At 49.7% G+C, this 24,330-nt stretch overlaps 6 protein-coding genes across 6 annotated transcripts; 2 read left to right on the forward strand and 4 right to left on the reverse strand.

Annotated features, from left to right (window-relative positions):
• Window positions 1-777: 777 nt before the first annotated feature.
• Window positions 778-1,118, reverse strand: L3040_008795 (uncharacterized protein; the record flags this gene model as incomplete). The annotated part of the gene is made up of 3 exons (XM_066157193.1): window positions 778-917; window positions 963-1,059; window positions 1,113-1,118. The coding sequence occupies 3 exons, from the start codon at window positions 1,116-1,118 to the stop codon at window positions 778-780; spliced, it is 243 nt and encodes an 80-aa protein (XP_066010299.1).
• Window positions 1,119-3,521: 2,403 nt separating this feature from the next.
• Window positions 3,522-4,866, forward strand: L3040_008796 (uncharacterized protein; the record flags this gene model as incomplete). The annotated part of the gene is made up of 4 exons (XM_066157194.1): window positions 3,522-3,613; window positions 3,745-3,870; window positions 4,075-4,627; window positions 4,696-4,866. 4 exons carry the CDS (start codon window positions 3,522-3,524, stop codon window positions 4,864-4,866), a joined length of 942 nt encoding a protein of 313 aa, XP_066010300.1.
• A 1,087-nt stretch (window positions 4,867-5,953) lies between these two features.
• On the forward strand, window positions 5,954-6,465 carry L3040_008797 (uncharacterized protein; the record flags this gene model as incomplete). Its single annotated transcript, XM_066157195.1, has 3 exons — window positions 5,954-5,991; window positions 6,043-6,210; window positions 6,324-6,465. 3 exons carry the CDS (start codon window positions 5,954-5,956, stop codon window positions 6,463-6,465), a joined length of 348 nt encoding a protein of 115 aa, XP_066010301.1.
• Window positions 6,466-16,357: 9,892 nt separating this feature from the next.
• L3040_008798 (uncharacterized protein) lies at window positions 16,358-17,348 on the reverse strand (the record flags this gene model as incomplete). The annotated part of the gene is made up of 4 exons (XM_066157196.1): window positions 16,358-16,559; window positions 16,662-16,965; window positions 17,051-17,171; window positions 17,229-17,348. The coding sequence occupies 4 exons, from the start codon at window positions 17,346-17,348 to the stop codon at window positions 16,358-16,360; spliced, it is 747 nt and encodes a 248-aa protein (XP_066010302.1).
• A 1,050-nt stretch (window positions 17,349-18,398) lies between these two features.
• Window positions 18,399-18,728, reverse strand: L3040_008799 (uncharacterized protein; the record flags this gene model as incomplete). Its single annotated transcript, XM_066157197.1, has 1 exon — window positions 18,399-18,728. One exon carries the CDS (start codon window positions 18,726-18,728, stop codon window positions 18,399-18,401), a length of 330 nt encoding a protein of 109 aa, XP_066010303.1.
• A 1,863-nt stretch (window positions 18,729-20,591) lies between these two features.
• Window positions 20,592-23,495, reverse strand: L3040_008800 (uncharacterized protein; the record flags this gene model as incomplete). The annotated part of the gene is made up of 1 exon (XM_007291056.2): window positions 20,592-23,495. The coding sequence occupies one exon, from the start codon at window positions 23,493-23,495 to the stop codon at window positions 20,592-20,594; it is 2,904 nt and encodes a 967-aa protein (XP_007291118.2).
• Between the last annotated feature and the right edge of the window lie 835 nt (window positions 23,496-24,330).

The raw sequence follows: 24,330 nt of genomic DNA on the forward strand, positions 1-24,330 counted from the left end.
TCCGAGGAGGAAGTAAACGACGCGAAAGGCCCTTTCAAACGTTTCCTTAATGAATTACATGTCGAAAAGCGCGCTCGCCTTGCTTTCGAAAACAAACAAGGGAAGAAAGAAAATAAACGACGAAGGGAAGAGGAAAAACACCAGGCAGAGATGGCTACTCTGAGCAACTACAGCCCCCTCGCTTGTTAAACGGTAATACGAGGATATAAATATAAGTGAAATGATTCTTGATTGATTGTCTGATGAACTTGGGAAATAGCCCTCTACTTATACATCTGGAGAGGTCTTGACACGTGATAGGTCTATCATCTGACCACATCCGACATCGCTTATACTGTTGAGAGGTTGGGCAAATTATTATGGTAAGACTTCCTTGAACTTTCAGCAATACAAAAGCGTTTCTACCTTTCGGAAGTACAGTAAAAAAGACCTTCGAAAAGAAAGCTCCGCTTCCGTCAGTAAAGCAGCTAGAGGCCATCACATCCCCTGCTCCTCAATTTTCTAGTAGCAGCGAACACGAGAACGAGTAGGAGGACATCGAGACCTCGCCCATCAATTCAGCCCTCAACCAGCTATATCACGATACAGCCCTTAAGGTCGCCTTTGCGGGCTTCTTAAGCACTAAGGAAATGAAATATGAAAACGTGGACCTCGAGAACACAAAAGTTTTCGGAGCTACGAAGCTCCAGCACCGCGATATATCCAGTATTGGATATAGAGATCAACTTGCAATGCATCTGATGATTGCAGTTGCCGCTTGGACTGTCCGTACAATTTCTATGACGAATGGACCTCGGCAACTGCAGGCTCTGTGATGACGTATGTACCCCAGCGACTGCAGGCTCTATTACCGGTATCTGACGATAGTACTTCCTTCAGCAGCAGCAGTGGTAGAGTCTTTCTGGTAAGGCCAGTGACTGGATTGGTGAGCGCAATGAGGGACTCGAAGGAGACAATCTTACAAGATTCCGTAAGATTAATTGATCTGATGCGAAATAGATGCTTGCATATAAAGTAAGACGGGCCTTCAAGCAGAATCAGAGTATTGCTGCTTCGGCGCTGTGTGATGGGCAGCCCCTTCCTCCACTATCACGCGCGTTCGTGCTTCTGACCTTCATTGAAATGCAGCCAAGCTTTCCCTTGTGAGTGGACAAGTGCTACGGCCTGTCACGCTGCCGCCAGATGTCTCCTGTGTCGAATGATCTCGACAGATGGAAAGGATTGAACTTTCATAGCTGGTGCAGCAGTAGTAAAAAGAAGTATAAGATAGCAACGCACAACAATGTAAAGGGCAGAGCATAGCAAGGTAGAGGGCAGAGCACAGCAAGGTAGAAAATAGGGTGATATAAGGGTAGGTGTACTTAATAGGATGATGGCAGTGTTGGCCTTGCAGGTTTTACATGTGATAAGCCTTAACCGAACTCTTGGAACATTTTGGTGAAGAAAATTCCGAGAGTTTCCATATGATAATTTGGCTTAAGCGAACTCCTGGAATTTTCTTCACCAAAACGTTCCGAGAGTTTCCACGTGATGATTTGGCTTACGCGAACTCCTGGAATTTTCTTCACCAAAACGTTCCGAGAGTTTCCACGTGATAGGCTTCATGCGAATTCCTAGCATTTTCTTTCTTTATTAAAAAATGCAAAGGGTTCTTACGTGATGGGTCACAAGCAGATTTCTGATGCTTTCATAGTTTAATATCATGGAAAGATCTTACGGTATATATTATTAAAGTATTCTGCGGCATACCGACTTGCACAGCTCGCGAAGGCCAGCAGCGCCCAGTCTATGCAGCTTGGGTGAAAGCACGGAAGTCACGATCCAAGGGCACGGCACGCATGCCTATAAGCACAGCTATCCTGTATCTGAGACTTCTCTAAGAAATAGCAATAATTAATACTAAATGCTCGCTCCTAGAAGACAGAATCCAAAAGACGAGACCTTTCGGCCGTTTACAATTTTCTTTTAATGGCTGCGTACCGGTAGTCTGCAGGGGTCGTGGGGATTAGCTGGGACAACATCTTGGCTAGCAGCAAGAGGATCTCTATCAGAATCTTCAGCTTTGCCCTTAACATCCAAGCATTGGATGGAATAACTTGTCCATCGGCTTCGCGAAATTCAAGCTTCTCGAATAATTCGTAAGGAGAACATCTCTCGATCCATATTGATGTAGTAAGCGGTAATACCGGTACATCCTTTTCTAGTATCGGGAGCACGTGCTAGGCCTTAAGCGAACTTCTGGAATTTTTCTCACCAAAACATTCCGAGAGTTTACACGTGATAAGCCCTATATATTCTAAGAACCCTTATATAATGAGCCTGGAGAGTTCTAATCTGGCCGCAAGAGTATATGCTCCTTTTACTGCGACGTACAATTAAATTAAAGTGCAGCGGTTCCTTTGCTGAAAAAATTCCCAGAATTTCCGCGTGCTAGGCCTTAAGCGAACTCCTGGAATTTTCCTCACCAAAACACTCCGAGAGTTTTCACGTGATAATCCTTACCCGAACTTCTGGAATTTTCTTCACCAAAACATTCCGAGAGTTTCCACGTGATAAGCCTCACATATCCTAAGAGCTCTTATATGATGAGCCTGGAGAGTTCTAATCTGGCCGCAAGAGTATTTACTGCTTTTACTGCGACGTACAATTGAATTTCAAGTGCAGCGGTTCCTTTGCTGAAAAAAAATCCTAGAGGTTCCCCGTGCTAGGCCTTATGCGAACTTCTGGAATTTTTCCTACCAAAACACTCCGAGAGTTTCTACGTCATAATCCTGAAGCGAACTTCTGGAATTTTTCCCACTAAAACACTCCGAGAGTTCCACGTCATAATCCATCCTTAAGCGAACTTCTGGAATTTTTCCCACTAAAACACTCCGAGAGTTCCACGTCATAATCCTTAAGCGAACTTCTGGAATTTTTCTCACCAAAACACTCCGAGAGTTCCACGTCATAATCCATCCTTAAGCGAACTTCTGGAATTTTTCTCACCAAAACACTCCGAGAGTTCCACGTCATAATCCTTAAGCGAACTTCTGGAATTTTTCTCACCAAAACACTCCGAGAGTTTACACGTGATAAGCTTTGCGAATTTTAAGGGGTTCAATTTAATTATTTTACTTGGTGCGTGCTGTCCGCACGAGTATACATTATTCCAACTGCGACGTGCAACAAAACTTGAAGCGGGACGGAAGCATCCGTAACGAGCGTGGCGTAGAAGAATTCGACGTGCAACAAACCAAGGTTTAAGGCCTGTAATGGACATGGCACCGGGAGATGGCCCACCTTATAGTGGAAGGCCTCCATCATAGAGCCCGGCATTACAGCGGTATTGAGGGGTATAAACTCGTAGAATATAGTGGGAAAGGAAGGTGTTGAATTAAATGCGCACTTTGCCATGCAGCCCACGACTGTACCCATTACCCGCACAACCTTACCAAACGCATTGCATCCCTAATCTACAATAGATCTGGATTCGACTGCGCCGACGCCGCCAAATCAATCTCAGCTGTTATACTATAACTATGCCTTCATTAACCCTTCGCCTTACCTCTCCCGGGATCTCTATATCCTCTACCGAAAGCCTCGATCTATTCAATAACGAAGAAGGAATACAGTACGGAGAGGATGTCAAGACACAGCTAGGGTGCATTACCAAGGACATTAGGGCCATAGCTGAACGGATTGCAATTGAGGAGGGAGGCAATACGGAAAGAATATTAAGGACACAGCTGAGCGCATTACCAGGGACACCAAGGATATAGCTAGACGGATTGCAATTGGGAGGTACACAACTGGGTTCATCATCAAGGACACCAAGGACACCAGGGACACCAGAGACATCAAGGACATCAGACGGATTGCAATTGAGAGGTACACAACTAGGTGCATCATCATGGACCTCTAGGATATCTAGGACATCTAGGACATCTAAGACATCTAAGACATCTAGGACATCTGGGACATCTAAGACATCTAGGACATCTAAGACATCTAAGACATCTAAGACATCTAAGACATCTAGGACATCTGGGACATCTAGGATATCTAGGACATCTAGGACATCAAGGACATTAGGGACATCAGGGACATCAAGGAAATCAGAGATATCAGACGGATTGCAATTGGGAGGTACACAACTGGGTGCATCATCAAGGATACCAAGGACACTAAGGATACCAAGGACACCAAGGATACCAGGGACACCAGGGACACCAGGGATACCAGGGACACCAAGGACATCAGGGACATCAGGGACATCAAGGAAATCAGGGATATCAGACGGATTGCAATTGGGAGGTACACAACTGGGTGCATCATCAAGGATACCAAGGACACCAAGGATACTAAGGACACCAAGGACACCAGGGACACCAAGGACACCAGGGACACCAAGGACACCAGGGACACTAAGGACATCAGGGACATCAAGGACATTAAGGACATCAAGGACATCAAGGACATCAAGGATACTAAGGACATCAAGGACATAGCTAGACGAATTGCAATTGGGAGGTACACAGCTGGGTGCATCACCAAGGATATCAAAGACATCAAGGAAATCAGGGACATCAAGGAGACAGCTAAGCGCATCACCAGGGACACTATGGATATCGAGGACACCAAGGACGTTAAGGACATCAGAGATATATTAAGGATACTAAAGACACAGCTGGACGCATTATTAAAGATATCAAGAACATTACCAAGATCATCAGGGACATCAAGGACATCAGGGACACAGCTGGGCGCATCACCAAGGACACCAAAAAGATCGGGGACACTAAGAACACCATACGGAGCAGTCACACAGAAGCTTGCTTCGGTCCCCGACCCACCGATAGTGGTCGGGATCCGAGCGCGCACTAGGCAGTAGACAGTCGGGACCGCCTTGAACAGTTTAGGCTTCTTCTAGCCTTAGCCGCCATCTGCCGCGCTGGAATCGACGGGCACGGATTTGAGGATATCTTAGGCTTGCGGGCCGGCGGGGATTTGGGTGCCTGTTCCTGGCATTAATAGGAGCGTAAAGGCTGAAGAGACGAGGTCGGGCAGCTTGCCGATGGTTTCGATATCCGTTTCGGCATCGCAGTCGGCCGACGTGCAGCACAGGCCAGCGTGGAGCATAACACTGCGCTTATCGGCTGGCTCTAAAGCATTCCATTATAATCGTGAGGTGAGCGGTAGTTTATGGAAGATATGCAGCGTCAATTCCTGCGTATTTCTGAAAGGGTGAGCTAAGAAAATTATACGGTCAGACTTATGTTGTAGATGCCGCTGCCGTCGGGGGTGCTCAGGATAGAAGGCGAGATCAATCCGCCTGCGGCCTATAGATCTCGTCAGCGCATCGCATTAATATAAATATTTAAAGAGGCTCTTCTATCTAATCGTCGGTTACTTTGAATTTAATCTGTAAAAAATCCCGACAGCAAGTCGGTCAATTAATTCGAATTAAAATTTAAGGAAACCGACGATTATATGCTCCGTTTTCAAAAACGCTCTATTGCTGGGTGCTCCCGTGAGCCTCCTTATAGTGCCCCCACATATAAGGCGCGCATGGTATTGACAGCCCGAGACTGCAGCGCAAACATACCTACTCACAAATAACATTATTAGATTCGCATTCCTCGACATCGCTATCGGCCTTTGCTTTTCTAGTCTATACGCATCTCTCCAAGAACAGCAAGCCCGCCCTTTGCTTCTCTGCCCTCGGAAAAGAAGTTTGCAAGATGGACCAACGACCTGAACCATTTCGTACGAAAGCGAATCTAGCAGCGAGCGAGCGTACTGTTCGAGTACGGCCGGCATTCTATGCATCTTCATCAACAGCTACCAGTACATCATCGACAGCTGCGACATATATGCTGCGAGTGACCTAGCGGGTTTGACGTTGATCCGCTAGGTGGCGGCTGGAGGAGCAGGACGGACCGCAGTTAAGGAAGGGAGCAGTACGGAGAGAATGCTAAGGTCACAGCCAGACGGGCTTCAGTTGAAAGGGTATAGAAACAATGCCAGGATCACAGCTAAGCATATCACTAAGGATACCAGGGCCACCAAGGACATAGCTAGACGGACTGCAATTGGAAGGGTACGGAAACAATGCCAGGAATACAGCTGGAGGCACCGCAATTGGAACAGAAGCAGCACGAAGATAATGCTAGGAATGCAGCTAGAAGCATCGCAATTGGAACAGAAGCAGCACGAAGACAATACCAGGTATATAGCTGGACGGACCGCGGTTAAGGAAGGGAGCAGCACGGAGAGAATGCTAGGATCATAGCTAGTCGGACTGCAGTTGGAAGGGTACGGAAACAATGCTAGGATCACAGCTGGGCATATTACCAAGGATATCAAGGCTATCAAGGACACAGCTGGACGCTCGCAATCAAGGGTTGGGGAGGGGGGGTTAAGCAGAACGGAGACAATGTCAAGGATACAGCTGGACGCTCGCAATTGAAAGGAGGAGCATGACGGAGAAGACGCCACGAATACAGCTGGATGAACCGCAAATTAAAAGGGAGGAGGAGAGAAGGGGAGAGGGGGGGCAGGACGAAGAGGATGCTAGCCGGGCATATTGCAGTTAGAGTACGGTGAGGATTTCAAGGACACAGCTGCACGCATTGCTATTGCGACGGGGGCAATGCGAAGAGAGTGTCAAGATACAAGTAGACGGACCGCAATTAGAAGAAAAGCAGTACGGAAACAATGCCATGATCATAGCTGGATAGGCGCAATTAGCACGAAGACAATGCTAAGTATTCAGATAGATAGACTGCAGTTGGACGAAGAGCAGTACGAGGACAATGCCAGGAATACAGCTGGACGGGCCGCAGTTGGAAAAGGAGCAGTACGGAAACAATGCTAGGAATACATCTGAAGGCACCGCAATTAAGGGGGTACAGAAGCAATGCCAGGATCATAGCTGGACGGGCCGCAGTTGGAAGAGGAGCAGCACGAAGATAATGACAAGAATACAGCTGAATGCACCTCAATTGAAATAGAAACATGACGAAAAGGATTATCATTAGCAAGGCCAGTCGATGGTTGTCTTGCCTTATGAGCTGGAATGGGATTAGGAAGCAGCTGGCCGACCTTATTCTGCTTTGCGCTCTTCGACCGGTTTCCAAGCCCGTCAAGAGAAGGACGGCTCTGCTGAAATGGAGATGGGAAGACCTCGGGGGCTTGAGTCAGGAACACAGCTGGATGTACCGCAGTTATAAGGGGCAGCAGGACGGAGAAAATGCCAGGAATACAGCTGGACGGGCCGCAATTAAGAGGGAGCTGGACGGAAAGAATGCCAGGTATACAGCTGGATGGGCCGCAGTTAAAAGGGAGCTGAACGAAGAGAATGCCAGGAATACAGCGACCGCAGTTAAAAGAAGAGCAGTACGGAGACAACGACAAGATCACAGCTAGATGGATCACAGTTGGAGGGGGGGGGGGGGGGTGAGCAGGACGAAGAAAATGCCAGGAATACAGCTGAATCTGTTACCAAAGACACCAGGGACACCAGGGATACAGTTGAACGCTCGAAATTGAGGTGGGAAGCAATACGAAAAGGATGCCAAGGACATAGCTGGATGAATTGCAATTGGGGTGAGGGAGGAGGGAGCAGTACGAAGAGAATGACAGGATACAGCTGAGCGCATCACCAAAGATACAAAGGATACAGCTAGACACTCGCACTTGAAAGGCAAAGCAGTAAGGAAATGGTCTCAAGGACATAGCTGGATGCATTACGATTGGGAGGGGGGACAGTACGGAGTAGCTGGATGCATTGCAATTTTGGGGGGATTTAGTAATACGAAGAGGTAATTCAGAAACATAGCTGCTTGCAGATCTAAAAGGCTTATTATAATTGCTAGAACTTTAATGAGATTCGGAATTTTGAAATTAGCATATTTGTTTCTCATCCGTCGACCCCTTTTCAAGGGCCTCGCTTAAGGACCTGATGTCTTGCATTCACTTCCGACCACCAATTTCTTTATAAAACGTGTTATATAGACAGTTGTAGAATAAAAGTCTATAAGTATAGATATATTACAGCCTCCTTAGTCAGCTGGTATTCAGCAATCAATGTTACAATCAAAAACCTAGAAAACCCTTTTTTATAACGTCTCGCGCTACTTACACCTACTTCACGTACGCAAAAGATCATTCTTATTGCAATAGATATGAAAACATAGCTTGAACGTTTACATTAGAGTTTACTGCCGGTAGAGCAGCAGTATTGCTTTGAATTGAATATTCTAATCAATCATTAGATGATATCATGAAGAATTTAATCCTCCGCCCGGTATACCTGTGGGCAGCTGATATAAATACAAGTAGCATATGCCTCGCGTCGATACATACTAGTATAAGGATGTTAAAAGAGTTTATCTTCATAGTCACTCTAGTTAGTGAGCTTCTTATGGCAACGCGTGTCGGACTATTGGCATTTGCGATAGAAAGCTCTTTAATGTCTGCACGGAGAAATAATACAAGCTACAAGACAGCCTCGGTCCAATCTATAACCACTCTATCATCTGGTCGATCGTTTTTAATGCCTCGAAGAAACTGGAATCGTGTTCCGCATGCTTTAATCACAAAGATTTGCTTCTCGCGCTATAAAGACTCCTCACTGCACCCGGAAGTCATCCTTTATAATCGCGAGCATCTCTAGATTTAAGATGCCGTAAGATATAAAGTGCTTCTTACGGCTGAATTCCATCCTTTGAACACCTCCGCCGTAAGCTTTACCGGGCTATAGTTACCGTGTTCTTATGGTAGTACTACTAAATTATTGTTCCTCGCTGCATACCTAGATCCGGCAATCTCTGCTTTGATCCTCGGGTTTTCTTTCCTTAACGAGAGCTCCTTTCCTCACTATGATCCATCCCATCTGTAAGGGAAGGGCGCAGCTGACGGTAGCCTTCTCTATAAAGCAACACCCTATAAAAGGTCCCAGGGCCGCAAGCTTCGCCTGCCACCCGCCCGACGTTAATCAATACTACCACTACTAGCTATCGGCTCCCTACTCATCAAACTGACGGGCAAAGTATTTCTATAACTCCCGCAATGTCTTAACGCTATTCATAACTATTGCTCAAGCGTCGCTTACCCGTTTGGATTTAATCCACGTGCGTTTAAGAGCACCCACTTCCTCGTTACACGTTCGTATCAAAGTTTACGATGGATTTTTCTAATTACTTCAATAGCTATTCATTATGTTAGCTAGAGGGCAAAGAAGGATTATACATAAACCCCAATATTGAGAGAAACCTAATTTGTGATACTTTATTCATTCCTGTTAAGATACATTAAAGAACCTTTATTAGTTTGATATTTGTTACCGGCAAACCGACACAACTTAAGGAGATGAGCGAGTTGATGAGTAGTCTAACCAAGAAGGTTAATGGAATACAAGGAAGTTAGATCATTCAGTCTGAGCAATTAAGAACGACAAGTAAGAACATAAAGAGTCTGAATACCAAAGTAGCTGCATTAGAATTGAATATACTACATCTAAAAAAATTGTATGCACGTAATGGGCTCATAAGGCACTGTTGGTTTGCCGGTACCGAACGTATCTCTCACCAACGTATATCGCACGTGGTCACTCGCAAATGCAAAACGACAGGTGTGAATGGCATATTGTTTCTGTTTACTTCTTGAGGCTAATGGCGGTTCGCTCTTTTGATATCAATAGAAGGAATTGAATTAAATAGCTATATAATAGCGTTTGCGAAGAGGTTAGGGCTCTTACAGCTCCTTCATCTCACTAAGCAAGACATATCCATACTCAGCGAACCAGGTCGATAATGAGGAACCGACAAGCACCCCTGGCAAGGTGACGAGGATACCTGTGATTCCTATCAATATTCTAAGGCTGACGTACTATATCAAGAGAGAGCTTAACGAGTTCTCTTGCTCGAGCCAACGTTATGAAGATATAAGCCATGTTCTAAAAGTACAGACGCTGCAGGCCCAAATCTGCGAAGGTTAAGCGATACAGACTAACACTGCCAAAGTACAGGCCAACGTATAATTGCTACTAATGATATGTATCAGTCCCCCGGGCCAACCTCGTGTTTCCGAAATTAGCATGTGATCAAAATAAATTATATTAACTTCAAATGAATATCTTCTCACAGAAAGAAATTTAATAATTAAAAATGTATAAGCCGATATTTAAAAAGCATTAGTGTTAACGAAAAAACAAAAGGTGGGTGGTCTTAGCCCACCTGGCTAATCTCGTTGTTTCTGAAATCGGCAGACTATTAAACTCAATTATATCAACTTCAAATAAATACGTGCTTGTAGAGAGAAAATCAATCATCAAAGATGGATAGTCCGATCTATAAAAGATATTAGTGTTGTTGAAAGAGCAAGAGGGTTGGTGGTTGTACATGTACCGGTACTACGTAGCTACGAAATTGACTTGGAAAGGTGGAAAAAGAGTACGAGGCCAGATTTCAGATCCGCAAGAGATACAGCGCCATATTTGCAAAACTTCATATAATATATTACTTATATTAGATCAGCGCTTTCCTAGAGGGAGGGTAGCATCCAGTTCCGTCCGTCAACCACCTTTCCTTTCCTTTTTTTTCCTTTTCTTTTACTCAGCAGACGAGAGCATGCTTAAATGATAGATAATAACAAAAAATACTAGGGCATGGTATGTAATGGCTGGCTGGCTCACATGCCCTATTGCGATCCTACTTATTGAAACGGGGGCATAATAACAATGTTTTCTTCCGGGTCAACTTCGGCACACACACCACGTTAAAAACTCACTCTGTTCCATATTCGAATTGCATTGAGTCAACTGCGATAAGTACAATCCTAAAATTATATATAGCAAAAAATAAAATAGATTCCTTTTACATTGGTTTGATTCCTTATGCGGCGATGACTTGAGTATTGATTCCGCTGACCTGATTTGAAAGCAGCAGGTCCGTGCCGCGCGCAAATTGACCTTCTTCACTCAGCTCCATCGGCTCCATCCATTCCCTTATAACTCCTTCATACCAACATCGGCTTCAATCTCTTACTTTCATATAGTCTTATTATTTCATTACCCTATCTATATTAGAGCAGAAGATTAACGAGCGGAGAACTTGTCGGTTCATTAACACCGACCTGACTCGCTTAGCGAGATGTGTATTTAAAGGCCTCCAACTTCCTTATAAACGTTTTGTTATATAAGTATTCGGAAGAATCATTTCTAATAATGTAAAAAGTTTTAGCTGATCCTAGCTTTCAAGAGCAAACAGAATTCAGATACCATTCAACTTGATTGTTTTGCAATTGCAAGTGACCACGGGCGATGCATGTTGGTAAAAAAAAAAATTCGCTGTCGGCGAACTAACAATTCATTATTGATCACGATAATTGAAAAAAATTCAAAAGCTTCGCTAGTAAGAAAAGATGCTATTTTAAAAGTGAAGGAGCGAAAGAACTTCAGTATCAGAAAAAGTTTAGGCCAAGATAATTAATTAGTATTGAAATCATTAAATTCTCACCGTAGCAAAGAGGTCTGTCTGCGGTGAGAACACACGCCTAGATATAAATTAGTATTTGATTTTCGCTACGTTATAAAGTGACCAGAATCTCTCTCGAGCGACTTAATCGTCGATTATCGACTAGTATTTACGGAGCTAGCTGCTTGATTACCGAAGGTGCCTGTAGAGAAGGTAAATACCCCCTTAACTCGAAAGGAGAGCGATTTACAAAAAGATAAGCACCGACTGCTAAAGATCTTGCGTCTCGAGATATCTTTTCCCGATCGATAGCTGTAAGGATCCGTAAGGGTCGTAGAGCTAAGCGCCCGGCTAAAGACCACATCTACTTGCGACACAGCCATTTGCTCGCCGAAGTCTTGTACGAGCGTCTTTTAAGTATCTTTAAAGGCGCATCTATCTTCTCCGGTGCCAAAGTCCGGAAGCAACCTATCCTAGTTCTCCGCACCGTCCATCACAACATGGGTAGCATACCGACTTGGCACAGCCCGGTCGCGGGCACTACCAAAGCGAGACACCTAGCAACCCGAGACACTTCCATCAAAATAATTATTAAACCACAACTATTATTATAAATACAATGAAAAATTATGCTTATGCTTAAAGAAAATAATTACACAACTGTGTATTTTAATGCTAAAGATGCGTTAATCTTCCAAGTCAAAACATCAGGAGCAAAAGTAGACCAGAAAGCCAAGGCCAAAATAGACCAGGAACGCCAGCTCCACCACAATACTTGCGAAAAATTGATCAAAATAATCAGATGGTGTTTGTCCGATCTCATTATCTTGACAACTACAAATCCAATCGTTAGAAAAAAACCGAGCACATTCAGTAAATAATTAATTCTACTATACTACGAAAGTAAATCCTTATTCCATAAAAATTAGTGATATAGAAAACATGTTTTTGAAGAAAGTCCGATTTTTCGTGTTCTTCGGCTATTTTAGTATTTACGAACAAGATCAGAAACATCAAAAAATGCAGCTCTCACTGCTTTAACTCAGCACAACTACAATACAATAACACATGTTTAGAATAATAACGTTTCATGATTTTTGAGCTGGATACAATGCATCTCTTTATTTGAAAATAATTACGATGCGATCGGTAGTTGATTTTCTATCGATTTTACAAGTAAAGTAAAAGTCCCGGATCGCTATGTATCCCAGGTCGCTGGGTGTCCCGGGCGAGTGTCTCGAGTGGGTGTCCCGGGTGGATGTCCGGGGTGGGTGTCCCGGGTGGGTGTCCCGAGTGGATGTCCCGGGTAGGTGTCCCGAGTGGATGTCCCGGGTGGATGTCCCGGGTGGATGTCCCGGGTGGATGTCCCGGGTGGGTGTCCCGGGTGGATGTCCCGAGTGGGTGTCCCGGGTGGATGTCCCGGGTGGGTGTCCCGGGTGGATGTCCCGAGTGGGTGTCCCGGGTGGATGTCCCGGGTTGGTGTCCCGGGTGGATGTCCCGGGTGGGTGTCTCGGGTGGGTGTCCCGGGTGGTGTCCCGGGTGGGTGTCTCGGGTGGGTGTCCGGGGTGAGTGTCCCGGGTGGGTGATCCGGATGAGTGACCCGGGTGCGTGCCCCGCTTTGGTGGCTCCGATATATTTAAGTCAACCGATGATTATTGTATACTAGATACTAGAGTATTCTATTCCCCATTTATCAAGCTTTTGACGTCAAACTCCTTGTTAATCCATTTCTAAATAAACACTATTTGCCTTTCCACTTTTAAAGCTCCATTCCCATCGACCATAATAATGGCTCCCAGAACCCCACGCCGAACGCTGGCACAGATAGCCACTTCAAAGCAAAGCAACCAACGCAGCTAAGAAAGATGCTGCAAGACGACCACCCCTTTGCGCATATGATTGAAAAGCTGATGACCACGTTGCGGAAGAGGAAGATACCGATGATGATATAGAAGACAGACTTCGAGAACGCGTCGGAACAGTTTCATAGCTTTTAAGACGAGGCGCCAGAATCCCACGCCGGAAAATGACCATGATGCAGACCATGATGCAGACCATGATGCAGACCATGATGTAGATCATGATGCAGACCATGATGCAGACCATGATGCAGACCATGATGCAGATCCTGATGCAGATCCTGATGCAGACCTTGATGCAGACCCTGATGCAGACCCTGATGCAGACCCTGACGCTGGAGCTGACGCTGGAATTCTGTTCGTTTATATAAGACAGAGAATTGGAGCGGCACTAAGAACGATACTAAGACCGAAGCAAGAGCAATGCCAGGACCAGGAGCAGGGCCAGAACCGAGAGCAAGAGCAAAAGCAAGACTGAGAGCAAGAGCGACTCTAAGAGCGAGAGCAAAGGCAAAGGCTAGGGCAGGTGCAAGAAGCAAACTAAAGCAAGTGCTCGAAGTAAAAAGTCTGGGCCAAGCACTAGAGGGAAAAGCTAGGGCAGATGCTCGAGGCAACCTGACGAAAATGCACGACGTAAGCGAGGGCTAGATCATTACGATACGCAGATGTCTTCCTTTAACGTGCCAAGCATTCTCGCGAAAAGAAAAAACGCAAAGATAAAAGGTAAGTAAAAGAGTAATATGAAGGGAAAGAAAGTCTTTAAAACAGATAAATAAAAGGACGGAAGATGAGAAATCTTGGCTGACTGGCGTACGCTAGCTGATAATGATAATAACAATAATGAGCATGATGAAAGTATCTGGGTGGTATGTCAGAGACGAACGTCATAAGGGTAATACTAAGAAACCTGCGGCCCGCGTAAGCTCCGCGACCTCTTTATTCAGAGCGGCGAGCGACAGCTTGATATCCGGCGCTAGTAATATCACGAAATTCCTCGGAAGGGGGACTGAAGAAGTGAGAGCTATGAAGGAATGGGGCTCTGACTATAACATACTGATTGATATCTGCTGCTCCTTCTTCGTAGCATCTTCCTTTCTTCAGTGTAAGGATTCAGACACCCAGCCAGTCTCTCAGTCTCCCAGTCTCTCAGTCTCCTAGTCTCTTAGTCTCTCAGTCTCTCAGTCTCCCAGTCTCCCAGTCTTTCAGTCTCTCAGTCTCCCAGTCTCCCAGTCTCTTAGTCTCTCAGTCTCTCAGTCTCTCAGTCTTTCAGTTTCTCACTCTCTCACTCTCTCACTCTCTCACTCTCTCACTCTCTCGGCCCTCAGAGCAGCGACCTCATCGTCTCCAAGCTCCTCTCCACTCCCTCGCATACGCGACAGATTACCAGCTGATGCCAATAATCCAAGTTCGTACGTCAAATCTCTTGCTGCAGCGTCATTGAAAACAAGCTAAGGGATCAAAAGCAGACGGGCGCTCGGAAAGATGACAGAAAGGTAGGCACCAGCTACGACTGCAGCAGCCGTCGTTGAGCATCGAGACATTCCAGCTAACTGCGGTGCATTATCAGTACGATCGAAAGCATATTACCACGACGCTCGAAGATCTTGCGGCGTTCACTTTCAAGAGCGAGCTTTACAAATAGCTCCCAAGCTTTCTCTTCGGTCAATAGGATGCCTCCACCATCGAGAAACATCGAGGAACACTGCTAATTCGGCGCTGAAGTGGAAGAAGCGGGAAAGCACTCTTTCAGAGTCTGCGGTGGATAATTCGGATCTCGTTGCTCTCGACATTTGATAAAGAAGGCCGGTGACTTGAAGGTGCAAGGAATAACGCTCATAAGGAAGAAGAACGGCGAGGAAGTAGAGCGATGGCAAGATAGGACACGCGAGCAGCACGACGAATGTTATAGTAATGCCTAGCGGGCGAGGCTAAGAGACTTAAAAAGCAAGTTGAATAAAGGGCCAATATTATCAGCGTGTCTGCAAGGTTCCCATTCTTTTCGGATCGTGTGCAATAGTGTTCTCAAAAAGTGCTGTCGACTGTATTTCATTCAGCCACATACGAAGGTTCGGTGACAGCATCTCATCCTATCCAGCAACGCCATGCTATCCAGCGAGGCCCTATCCAGCGAAGCTATGCCCCTAGTAAGGCTATGTCACCAGCGAAGCCATGTCACCAGAGAAGCCATGTCACCAGCGAAGCCATGTCACCAGCGAAGCTATGCCACCTAGCGAGGCTTTATCCAGCAACGCCATGTCCCTAGTGAAGCCTTATCCAGCGAAGCTATGCCCCTAGTAAGGTCATGTCCTCAGCGAGGCCATGCCATCTAATGAAGCATCACCTAGCGAGGCCTCATTCAGCGACGCTATGCTCCTAAAAAACTTCATATAGTGAAGCCTCATCTAGCGAAACCTATGCCATCCAGCGAGGCCTCGTCCAGCGAAGTCTCATCCAGCGAGCCCTTATCCAGCGAAGCCATGCCATCCAGCTAGGCCTCATTCAACGAGGCCTCATCCAGCGAGGCCTCATACAGCGAAGCCATGCCATCCAGCGAGGCCATGTCACTAGCGAGGCCATGCCACCCAGTAAGGCCTTATCCAGCGAGGCCTCATCTAGCGAGGCCTTATTCAGCGAGCCCTCATCCAACGAGGCCATGTCACCCAGTAGAGCCTTATCCAGCGAGGCCTCATCTAGCGAGCCACCTATCGAGGCCATGTCACCCAGCAAGGCCATGCCACCCAGCGAGGCCCTGTCACTAGCGAGGCCATGCCACCCAACGAGGCCATGTCACCAGCGAAGCCATGCCACTCAACGAGGCCACGCCACCTAGTAAAGCCTTATCCAGCGAGCCCTCATCCAGCGAGCCCTCATTTAGCGAGGCCTCGTCCAATAAGGCCTCATCCAGTAAGTTCCCATCCAGTAACGCTATGTCCCTAGCGAAGCCTTATTCAACGAGGCCTTATCCAGCGGGCCATCTAGCGAGCCTCATACAGCGAAGCCATGCCATCCAGCGAGGCCTCATCCAGCGAAGCTATGCCCCTAGTAAGGCCATGCCCCCAGCGAGGCCATGCTACCCAGCGAGGCCATGCTACCTAGCGAGGCCATGCCATCCAGCGGGCCATCCAGCGAGGCCCCATCCAGCGGGCCACCCAGCGAGGCTATGCCACCCAGTGAAGCCTTATCTAGCGAGCCTTTATCCAGCGAGGCCTCATCCGGCGGGCCACCTAGCGAGGACATGTCACTAGCGAGGCCACGCCACCCAGTAAAGCCTTATGCAGCGAGCCCTCATCCGACGGGCCTCATCCAGCGGGCTATCCAGCGAGCCTCATCCAAAGGGCCATACAGCGAAGCCTTATCCAGCGAGCCATCATCCAGCGAGTCCTCATCCAGCGAAGCCTCATCCAGCGAAGCCTCATCCAGCGGGCCACCCAGCGGGCTACCCAGCGAGGCCATGCCACCTAGCGAGGCCTCATCCAGCGGGCTACCCAGCGAGGCCATGCCACCTAGCGAGGCCTCATCCAGTAGGCCACCCAGCGAGGCCATGTCACCTAGTGAAGCCTTATCCAGCGAGGCCTCATCCAGCGAGGCCTCATCCAGTAAGGCCTCATCCAATAAGGTCTCATCCAGTAAGGTCTCATCCAGTAACGCTATGTCTTTAGCGAGGCCTCATCCAAGGAGGCCTCATCCAGCGAGGCCTCATCTAGCGAGGCCTCATCTAGCAACGCTATTTACCTAGCGAGGCCTTATCCAAAGAGGCCATGCCATCCAGCGAGGCCATGCCACCCAGCGAGGCCTTATCCAGCGGGCCATCCAGCGAGTCCTCATCCAGCGAGGCCATGCCACCCAGCGAGGCCTCATCCAGCGAAGCTATGCCTCTAGTAAGGCCATGCCCTTAGCGAGGCCATGTCACCAGCGAAGCCTCATCCAGCGAGGCCTTATCCAGCGGGCCATTCAGCGAGGCTATGCCACCCAGCGAGCCCTCATCCAGCGAGGCCATGTCACCCAGTAAAGCCTTATCTAGCGAGGCCATGTCACCAGCGAAGCTATGCCTCTAGTAAGGCCATGCCCCCAGCGAAGCCATGTCACCCAGCGAAGCCATGCCACCGAGTGAAGCCTTATGCAGCGAGGCCTCGTCCAGCGAAGCCATGCCATCCAGCTAGGCCTCATCTAGCGAGGCCTTATGCAGCGAGCCCTCATCCGACGGGCCTTATCCAGCGAGGCTTTATTCAGCGAGCCTTCATCCAGCGAGGCTATGTCACCAGCGAGGCCATGCTACCCAGTGAGGCCTTATCCAGCGAGCCATTCAGCGAGGCCATGTCACCAGCGAGGCCATGCCACCCAGTGAGGCCTTATCCAGCGAGCCATTCAGCGAGGCCATGTCACCAGCGAGGCCATGCCACCCAGTGAGGCCTTATCCAGCGAGCCATTCAGCGAGGCCATGTCACTAGCGAGGCCATGCCACCAAGTGAGGCTTTATTCAGCGAAGCCTCATCCAGCGAAGCCTCATCCAGCGAGGCCTTATCCAGCGAGCCCCCATCCAGCGAGCCCTTATCCAGCGAGGCTTTATCCAGCGGGCCACCCAGCGAGGCCATGTCACTAGCGAGGCCATGCCACCTAGCGAGGCCTCATCCAGCGAGGCCTTATCCAGCGGGCCATCCAGCGGGCCATCCGACGGGCCTTATCCAGCGAAGCTATGCTACCCAGCGAGGCCTTATCCAGCGGGCTATTCAGCGAGGCCATGCCACCCAGCGAAGCCTCATCCAGCGAGGCCTCATCCAGCGGGCCATTCAGCGAAGCCTCATCCAGCGAAGCCTCATCCAGCGAGGCCATGTCACTAGCGAGGCCATGCCACCCAGTAAGGCCTTATTCAGCGAAGCCTCGTCCAGCGAAGCTATGCTATTCAGTAAGACCATGCTCCTAGCGAGGACATGTCACCAGCGAGGCCATGCCACCCAGTAAGGCCTTATTCAGCGAAGCATCATCCAGTTATTCAGCGACGCTATGGCTATCCAACGAGGCCTCATCCAGCGAAGCTATGCCCTTAGTAAGGTCATGCCCTTAGCGAGGCCATGCCACCTAGCTAGGCCTCATCCAGCGAAGCCATGTCATCCAGCGAGGCCATGCTACCCAGCGAAGCTATGCCATCTATCGAGGCCTTATACAGCGAAGCCATGCCATACAGCGAGGTCTTATCCAGCGAGGCCTTATTCAGCGAGCCCTCATCCAGCGAGGCCATGCTACCCAGCGAGCTCTTATCCAGCGAAGCCTCATCCAGCGAGGCCATGCCATCCAGCGAGGCCATGCCACCCAGCGAGGCCATGCCATCTAGTGAGGCCTTATCCAGCGAGGCCTTATTCAGCGAGGCCTTATCCAAAGGACCATCCAGCGAGGTCTCATCCAGCAACGCCATGTCCCTAGTGAGGCCTCATCCAGCGAAACGATGCCCTTAGCAAGCCCATGCCACCCAGTGAGACCATGCCACCCAGCGAGGCCATGCCACCCAGTGAGGCCTTATCCAGCGAGGCCATGTCGCCAGCGAGGCCATGTCACCAGCGAGGCCATGCCACACAGCGAGGCCATGCCACCCAGTAAAGCCTCATCTAGCGGGCCATCCAGCGAGACCTCATCCAGCGGGCCACCCAGTGAGGACATGTCATTAGCGAGGCCACGCCACCCAGTGAGGCCTTATCCAGCGGGCCACCCAGCGAGGCCACCCAGCGAGGACATGTCACCAGCGAGGCCATGTCACCAGCGAGGCCATGCCACCCAGTAAGGCCTCATCCAGTAACGCTATGTCCTTAGCGAAGCCTTATCCAGCGAGCCCCCATCCTGCGAAGCCTTATCCAGCGAAGCCTCATCCAGCGAGCCCCCATCCAGCGAGGCCTCATCCAGCGACCCCTTATCCAGCGACCCTTCATTCAGCGAGGCCTCATCTAGCGAAGCCTTATTCAGCGAGCCCTCATCCAGCGAGGCCATGCCACCCAGCGAGGCCATGCCACCCAGTAAAGCCTCATCTAGCGGGCCATCCAGCGAGCCTCATCCAGCGAAGCCTCATCCAGCGAAGCCTCATCCAGCGAGGCCATTTCCCTAGCGAGCCCTTATTCAGCGAGGCCTCATTCAGCGAGGCCTCATCTAAAGGGCCATCCAGCGGGCCACCCAGCGAGGCTATGCCACCTAACGAGGCCTTATCCAGCGAGGCCTCATCCACCGGGCCATCCAGCGAAGCCATGCCATCCAGCGAGGCCATGCCACCCAGCGAGGCTATGTCACCAGCGAGGCTATGCCATCCAGCGAAGCCATACAACCCAGCGAGGCCATGCCACCCAGCGAGGCCATGCCATCCATCGAGGCCTCATCCAGCGAGCCTTCATTCAGCGAGCCTTCATTCAGCGAGGCCTTATTCAACGAAGCCATGCCACCTAGTAAAGCCTTATCCAGCGAGCCCTCATCCAGCGAGCCCTCATTTAGCGAGGCCTCGTCCAATAAGGCCTCATCCAGTAAGGTCCCATCCAGTAACGCTATGTCCCTAGCGAAGCCTTATTCAACGAGGCCTTATTCAGCGAAGCCTTATCCAGCGAGCCCCCATCCAGCGAGGCCTCATCCAGCGGGCCACCCAGCGAGGACATATTACTAGCGAGGCCATGTCACCAGCGAGGCCATGCCACCCAGCGAGGCCATGCCACCCAGTAAAGCCTCATCTAGCGGGCCATCCAGCGAGCCTCATCCAGCGAAGCCTCATCCAGCGAGGCCATTTCCCTAGCGAGGCCTTATCTAGCGGGCTATCTAGCGGGCTATTCAGCGAGGCCTCATCCAGCGGGCCAACCAGCGAGGCCATGTCACCAGCGAAGCCATGCCATCCAGCGGGGCCTTATCCAGCGAAGCTATGCCCTCAGCGAGGCCATGCCACCCAGTGAGGCCATGCCACCCAGCGAGGCCATGCCATCCAGCGAGCCCTTATCCAGCGAGGCCCATCGAAGAGAATGTGAAGGGTTCAGCTAGACGCCTTTTTGTTGAGAGGAGGAGGAATTCTAGAGAATGTCAGAACTGTATATAGCTAGACGCATTACAATTAATAAGGAAACACTACGGAGGATGCCTTTATCAGAGAAACGAATAGCTGCTTGCATTGTAATCAAGAGTGAAACCAGTACAAAGAGAATATCAAGGACACATCTGCTTGCATTGCAAACAAAAAAGGAAACCGAGCGGTCAAAAGCCCAATTAATACGAACAAAGCTTCATTTCACGGCCTGTCCTTTAATCTCGCATCTACCTACAACTGACTTGTCCTCAAGAGCTCCTTCAACTGCTCCCCCCTACGTCTCCTCCTTGCCCACTCTTGCTCTTCTTCTTCCTCCTTCTTCAAAAAACCTGCAACGTCCGCCATGGCACCCCCAAGTCTTTCCTCACACACCTCCTTGATCCTCGACGAGTTCCGCATTACCACCAAGACACGCTCGTACAACCTTAGCATATTCATCTCCTCGTCCGTCGCCTGCCGGCACATTCCTTTCAAATCCTTGATCCTAACCTCGACGTCCAACATCCACTTCTCGCGGTAAAAGTCGAACTGCTTCTCTTGCATAGTATTGTCGCGAAAGGCTTCTTCAGCCAATACTTGATCTTGTAGAGCTTTTGAGGCTTCGGCCTGGGATGCGTGAAAGGATTCCAAAGTTCGGAGGAGGGCTTGGGAAACTTGGACAAGGTGTGCAGCGAAAGTAAGGCGGGCGTTTTGAGTGGCCAACTGGCTCCCTAGGCGCTGTGCTTCGAGAGCCGACACTTCGTGATATCGTTTCTGTGGACTTTGAGAGGATGATACGAGCAGTAGGTCAACATGCTCCGCGATTTGCAGGGCATCGAGGGTGCTCAAGACTGTGGAAATGTCGCCCAGCGCAGGAATGTCTGCGATTTTCGCCCATTGACCACAAGAGACAGGGTAAGTGTGGCTGGGCAGGCTTTTCAAAGCTTCTTGTCGTCGATCCAGAGAAATAGCCTCATTCATGGCAAGGTGTTCCATCGCCAGACGTTGAGTGATCAGTGTATCGGCAGTGTTTTGCGTGTTTCCGAGATGGGCGGCGGCGGAGATCGTGGGAAGAACAGTTTGATCGATGCTTTCCTCGGGCGGACTTGTCAAACCAACCTTTGATGCTGACGGCGTCGCTGAAGGAACTCCGCCTGAATCATCTGGCACTAACACCCGTTTCGTAGACGTAGATTGCTGATGGCTGCCCATTGTGGATCCCTCTCCGGAGAATGACGCTGGTGGGCCAGGCAAAGCCCCCACAGGCGCTGGTGACGCGTCTCGGGAGCCGCATGCATCGCCCAACGCAGAGTCAGGTGACTCAAGGCACGTCGATGACACAGAGGAGTAGATGCCGTCTTCAGATCCGATGTGTTGGGAATTTGATGTTGTTTCGGGGACAGCCTTAAGACTCGTCGTCGCTTGTTGGAGTTGGTATAGCAGCATGGCCTGGAACCGCGCTCGTTCAGAAGCAGCATCCACAACCCAGGATCCGGCAGACGCTTGCTCCATAGTGTGCAGAAAGTGCTCCGGGTCATCAGCGAAGCGTTCCAAGCATACCAACATGTAAACACCGCAATCTTGGCCGTTGTTCTGCTGCGGAGAGTTTCGTGCATGCTTCCACTTGACCTGGTCTGGCGACAGAACGGCTCCTCGTTTCGACTTGGCCTCTAAGATGAGGTATGTCCAGAGCTGATTGGCGATCAAGGCGTATGATTGCCCGCCAACTGAATTGAGGCTATCCACCGTGCAAATCTCGAAAGGTGACGCCGTGCCTCCGGTCAGGGGGGCCATGGTGATGATTGCCAAGGTCCAGTGATTGCCGTCTTTGTTGATTGGGACCAAGAGATGCTTCTTGGTAAATATGTCTACGCCTTTGGTCCATTTCTCGACCTTGGCATAGTTGATAGTATCTTTAGTTCCAGAGAGTGTAGCGAAGAAAAAGGTGGACATGCAGTGTATATCTTGCCGGCCAGCTAGAAGCAGCGTTGCAAGTCCGTTGACCACCTCGTCATTAAGCCAATTCTTGCCCGCCACAGTCAGCAAATCTTTGGGGGTGATAGGAGTTGCGCCAATCCAGACTGTGCCACCCACACCCGAGTTGTTTTGCGTATCAACCACTAGTGAATCCTCCATGACCAATGGCTCTGCGTTCAAATTCGAGTCCGGATCCGGTTCGGGAAATTGAATGGACGGTACTAGGGAGGATTCGCGGCTAGTAAGAAGGTAGGCCGGAGGGGATTCGAGGTCCGAGATCTCGAATTCATCTTCATTCCCTGGGTTCGGTGACTTGGTATTCCCGCGACCAATCTCCACCTCAACTTCCCAGTCACTGTCGCCATGGCCCCCCTCTTCCCCATACAAGTTCTGCTCGTGGTCATCGTCATGACTCTCCTCTTCCTCCTCGCGACCCGGCCCGTCGTCCTCCTCCTCCGCAGCATCAGCTTCGTCAACGTGCTTTCCGCCCTCCGCAGATCCATCGTTCGCGCGCAGCGATGTAAGATGTGTTTCGATCGCCCCCTGGAACTCCATCGACTGATCGTGGTCACTCGCATTGTCATCCCCGGCCGATGTTAGGCCCGTCAGCACTCCGTCCTCCGCCGCGACCTCAAGTCTCCCTATAGACTCCGACTTGTGGGGTGTGGGCAAGGAGGTGTGGCCAAGCAAGATCTCTTCCGCCTTCAACGCGTCCCAGGTCGTGAATCGGGACATGTCAGTGCTCACGCCGCGCAGCGACGCAGTCCCCCGAGTCATTCTCCCGGCATGCAAGGCATTAAGGAGCTCAATGAAGCCGGTGTGGGGACGATTCTTCGTGATCCGAGCCAGTATTTCCAGAGCATCCCGCGATAGCATGAAATAGTCTCCCAATCCCAAAAACAGAGCCCAGTAGTCTTCCAAGTGCAGGCGTTTGATCAAGGTACGGAGCACCTTCTTGCTCCGCTCGTGCAAGCTATTGTATAATCCTCCGTATTTCAACTCGGCAACGAGTCGCAGTATGGGCCACAAGACCCTTCCTGGCGCGAGGATCCAGGCTTGAAAGCATGGCATGCTGGCATCCACCTCCTGGTCGTAGGCCTCTTCGAGTTCGGTCCACTTCTGAAGGACAGCGTCGACACAGGTGGTTTTCAAACTAGCCAATGCTTCTTGCAGACCCATATTGTGTTGTATTGATGTGAGGTTGGCCGAGGTCGTGAGGTTGGGAATGGACTCGGCGAAAAGCGAAGAGGAGGATGATAAGGAGGACGACGACGAGGAGATTGACGTTAAGTTGGGGTAGATCGAATCGGAAGGCAAATGAATGGACTCGATCAAAGAGGAGCAGAAGGCGAAAGAGAAGGTTGGAGTGAAGTTGAAAATGATCGTAAGGTTGACGTGAGGTTGGCCGAGATCGTAAGGTTAGGAATGGACTCGGTGAAAGGCGAGGGGGAGGATGATAATAGGGCGACGACGAAGAGATTGACGTTAACTTGGGGTAGATCGAATCGGAAGGCAACTGAGTGGACTCGGTAAAAGAAGAGCAGAAGGCGGAAGAGAAGGCTGAAGTGAAGTTGGCAAAGATCGTGAGGTTGACGTGAGGTTGGACAAGATCGAGAAAAAAGCAGAAAGGACTCGGCGAGAGAGGTGGAAGAGGAGGAGAAAGAGGAAGAAGAAGAAAAAGAGAAAAAGGAGGGGAGCGGAGGCTTGAAGTACTGCGGCGGGAGGCAGACAGCCCCTTCTGCGATTTACTTCATGGTGTTGAGCCGGCCCTCACCTCCTTCCTTACCATCGAGCGGGGTGCCGTGCGAGGGCGATGATAGGAAGGAAGGAGAGCAACATCGAAGAGGAGGGGAGTCAAGGCTTGGTGTGGTGCGGCGGGAAGCAGACAGCAGATACTCCTTCTGCGCTCTGCTTCAAGGTGTTGAGCCGGTCCTCGACTCCTTCCTTCCTAATAAGCGGGTTGCCAGGGCGATGGGAAAGGAGGGCGACATCGTAGTTGCAGTTGCGATTGCGG

This window comes from Drepanopeziza brunnea, assembly GCF_022702325.1.
Source record: "Drepanopeziza brunnea f. sp. 'multigermtubi' strain 214-2 chromosome Unknown ctg18, whole genome shotgun sequence".
NCBI lineage: Eukaryota > Fungi > Ascomycota > Leotiomycetes > Helotiales > Drepanopezizaceae > Drepanopeziza > Drepanopeziza brunnea.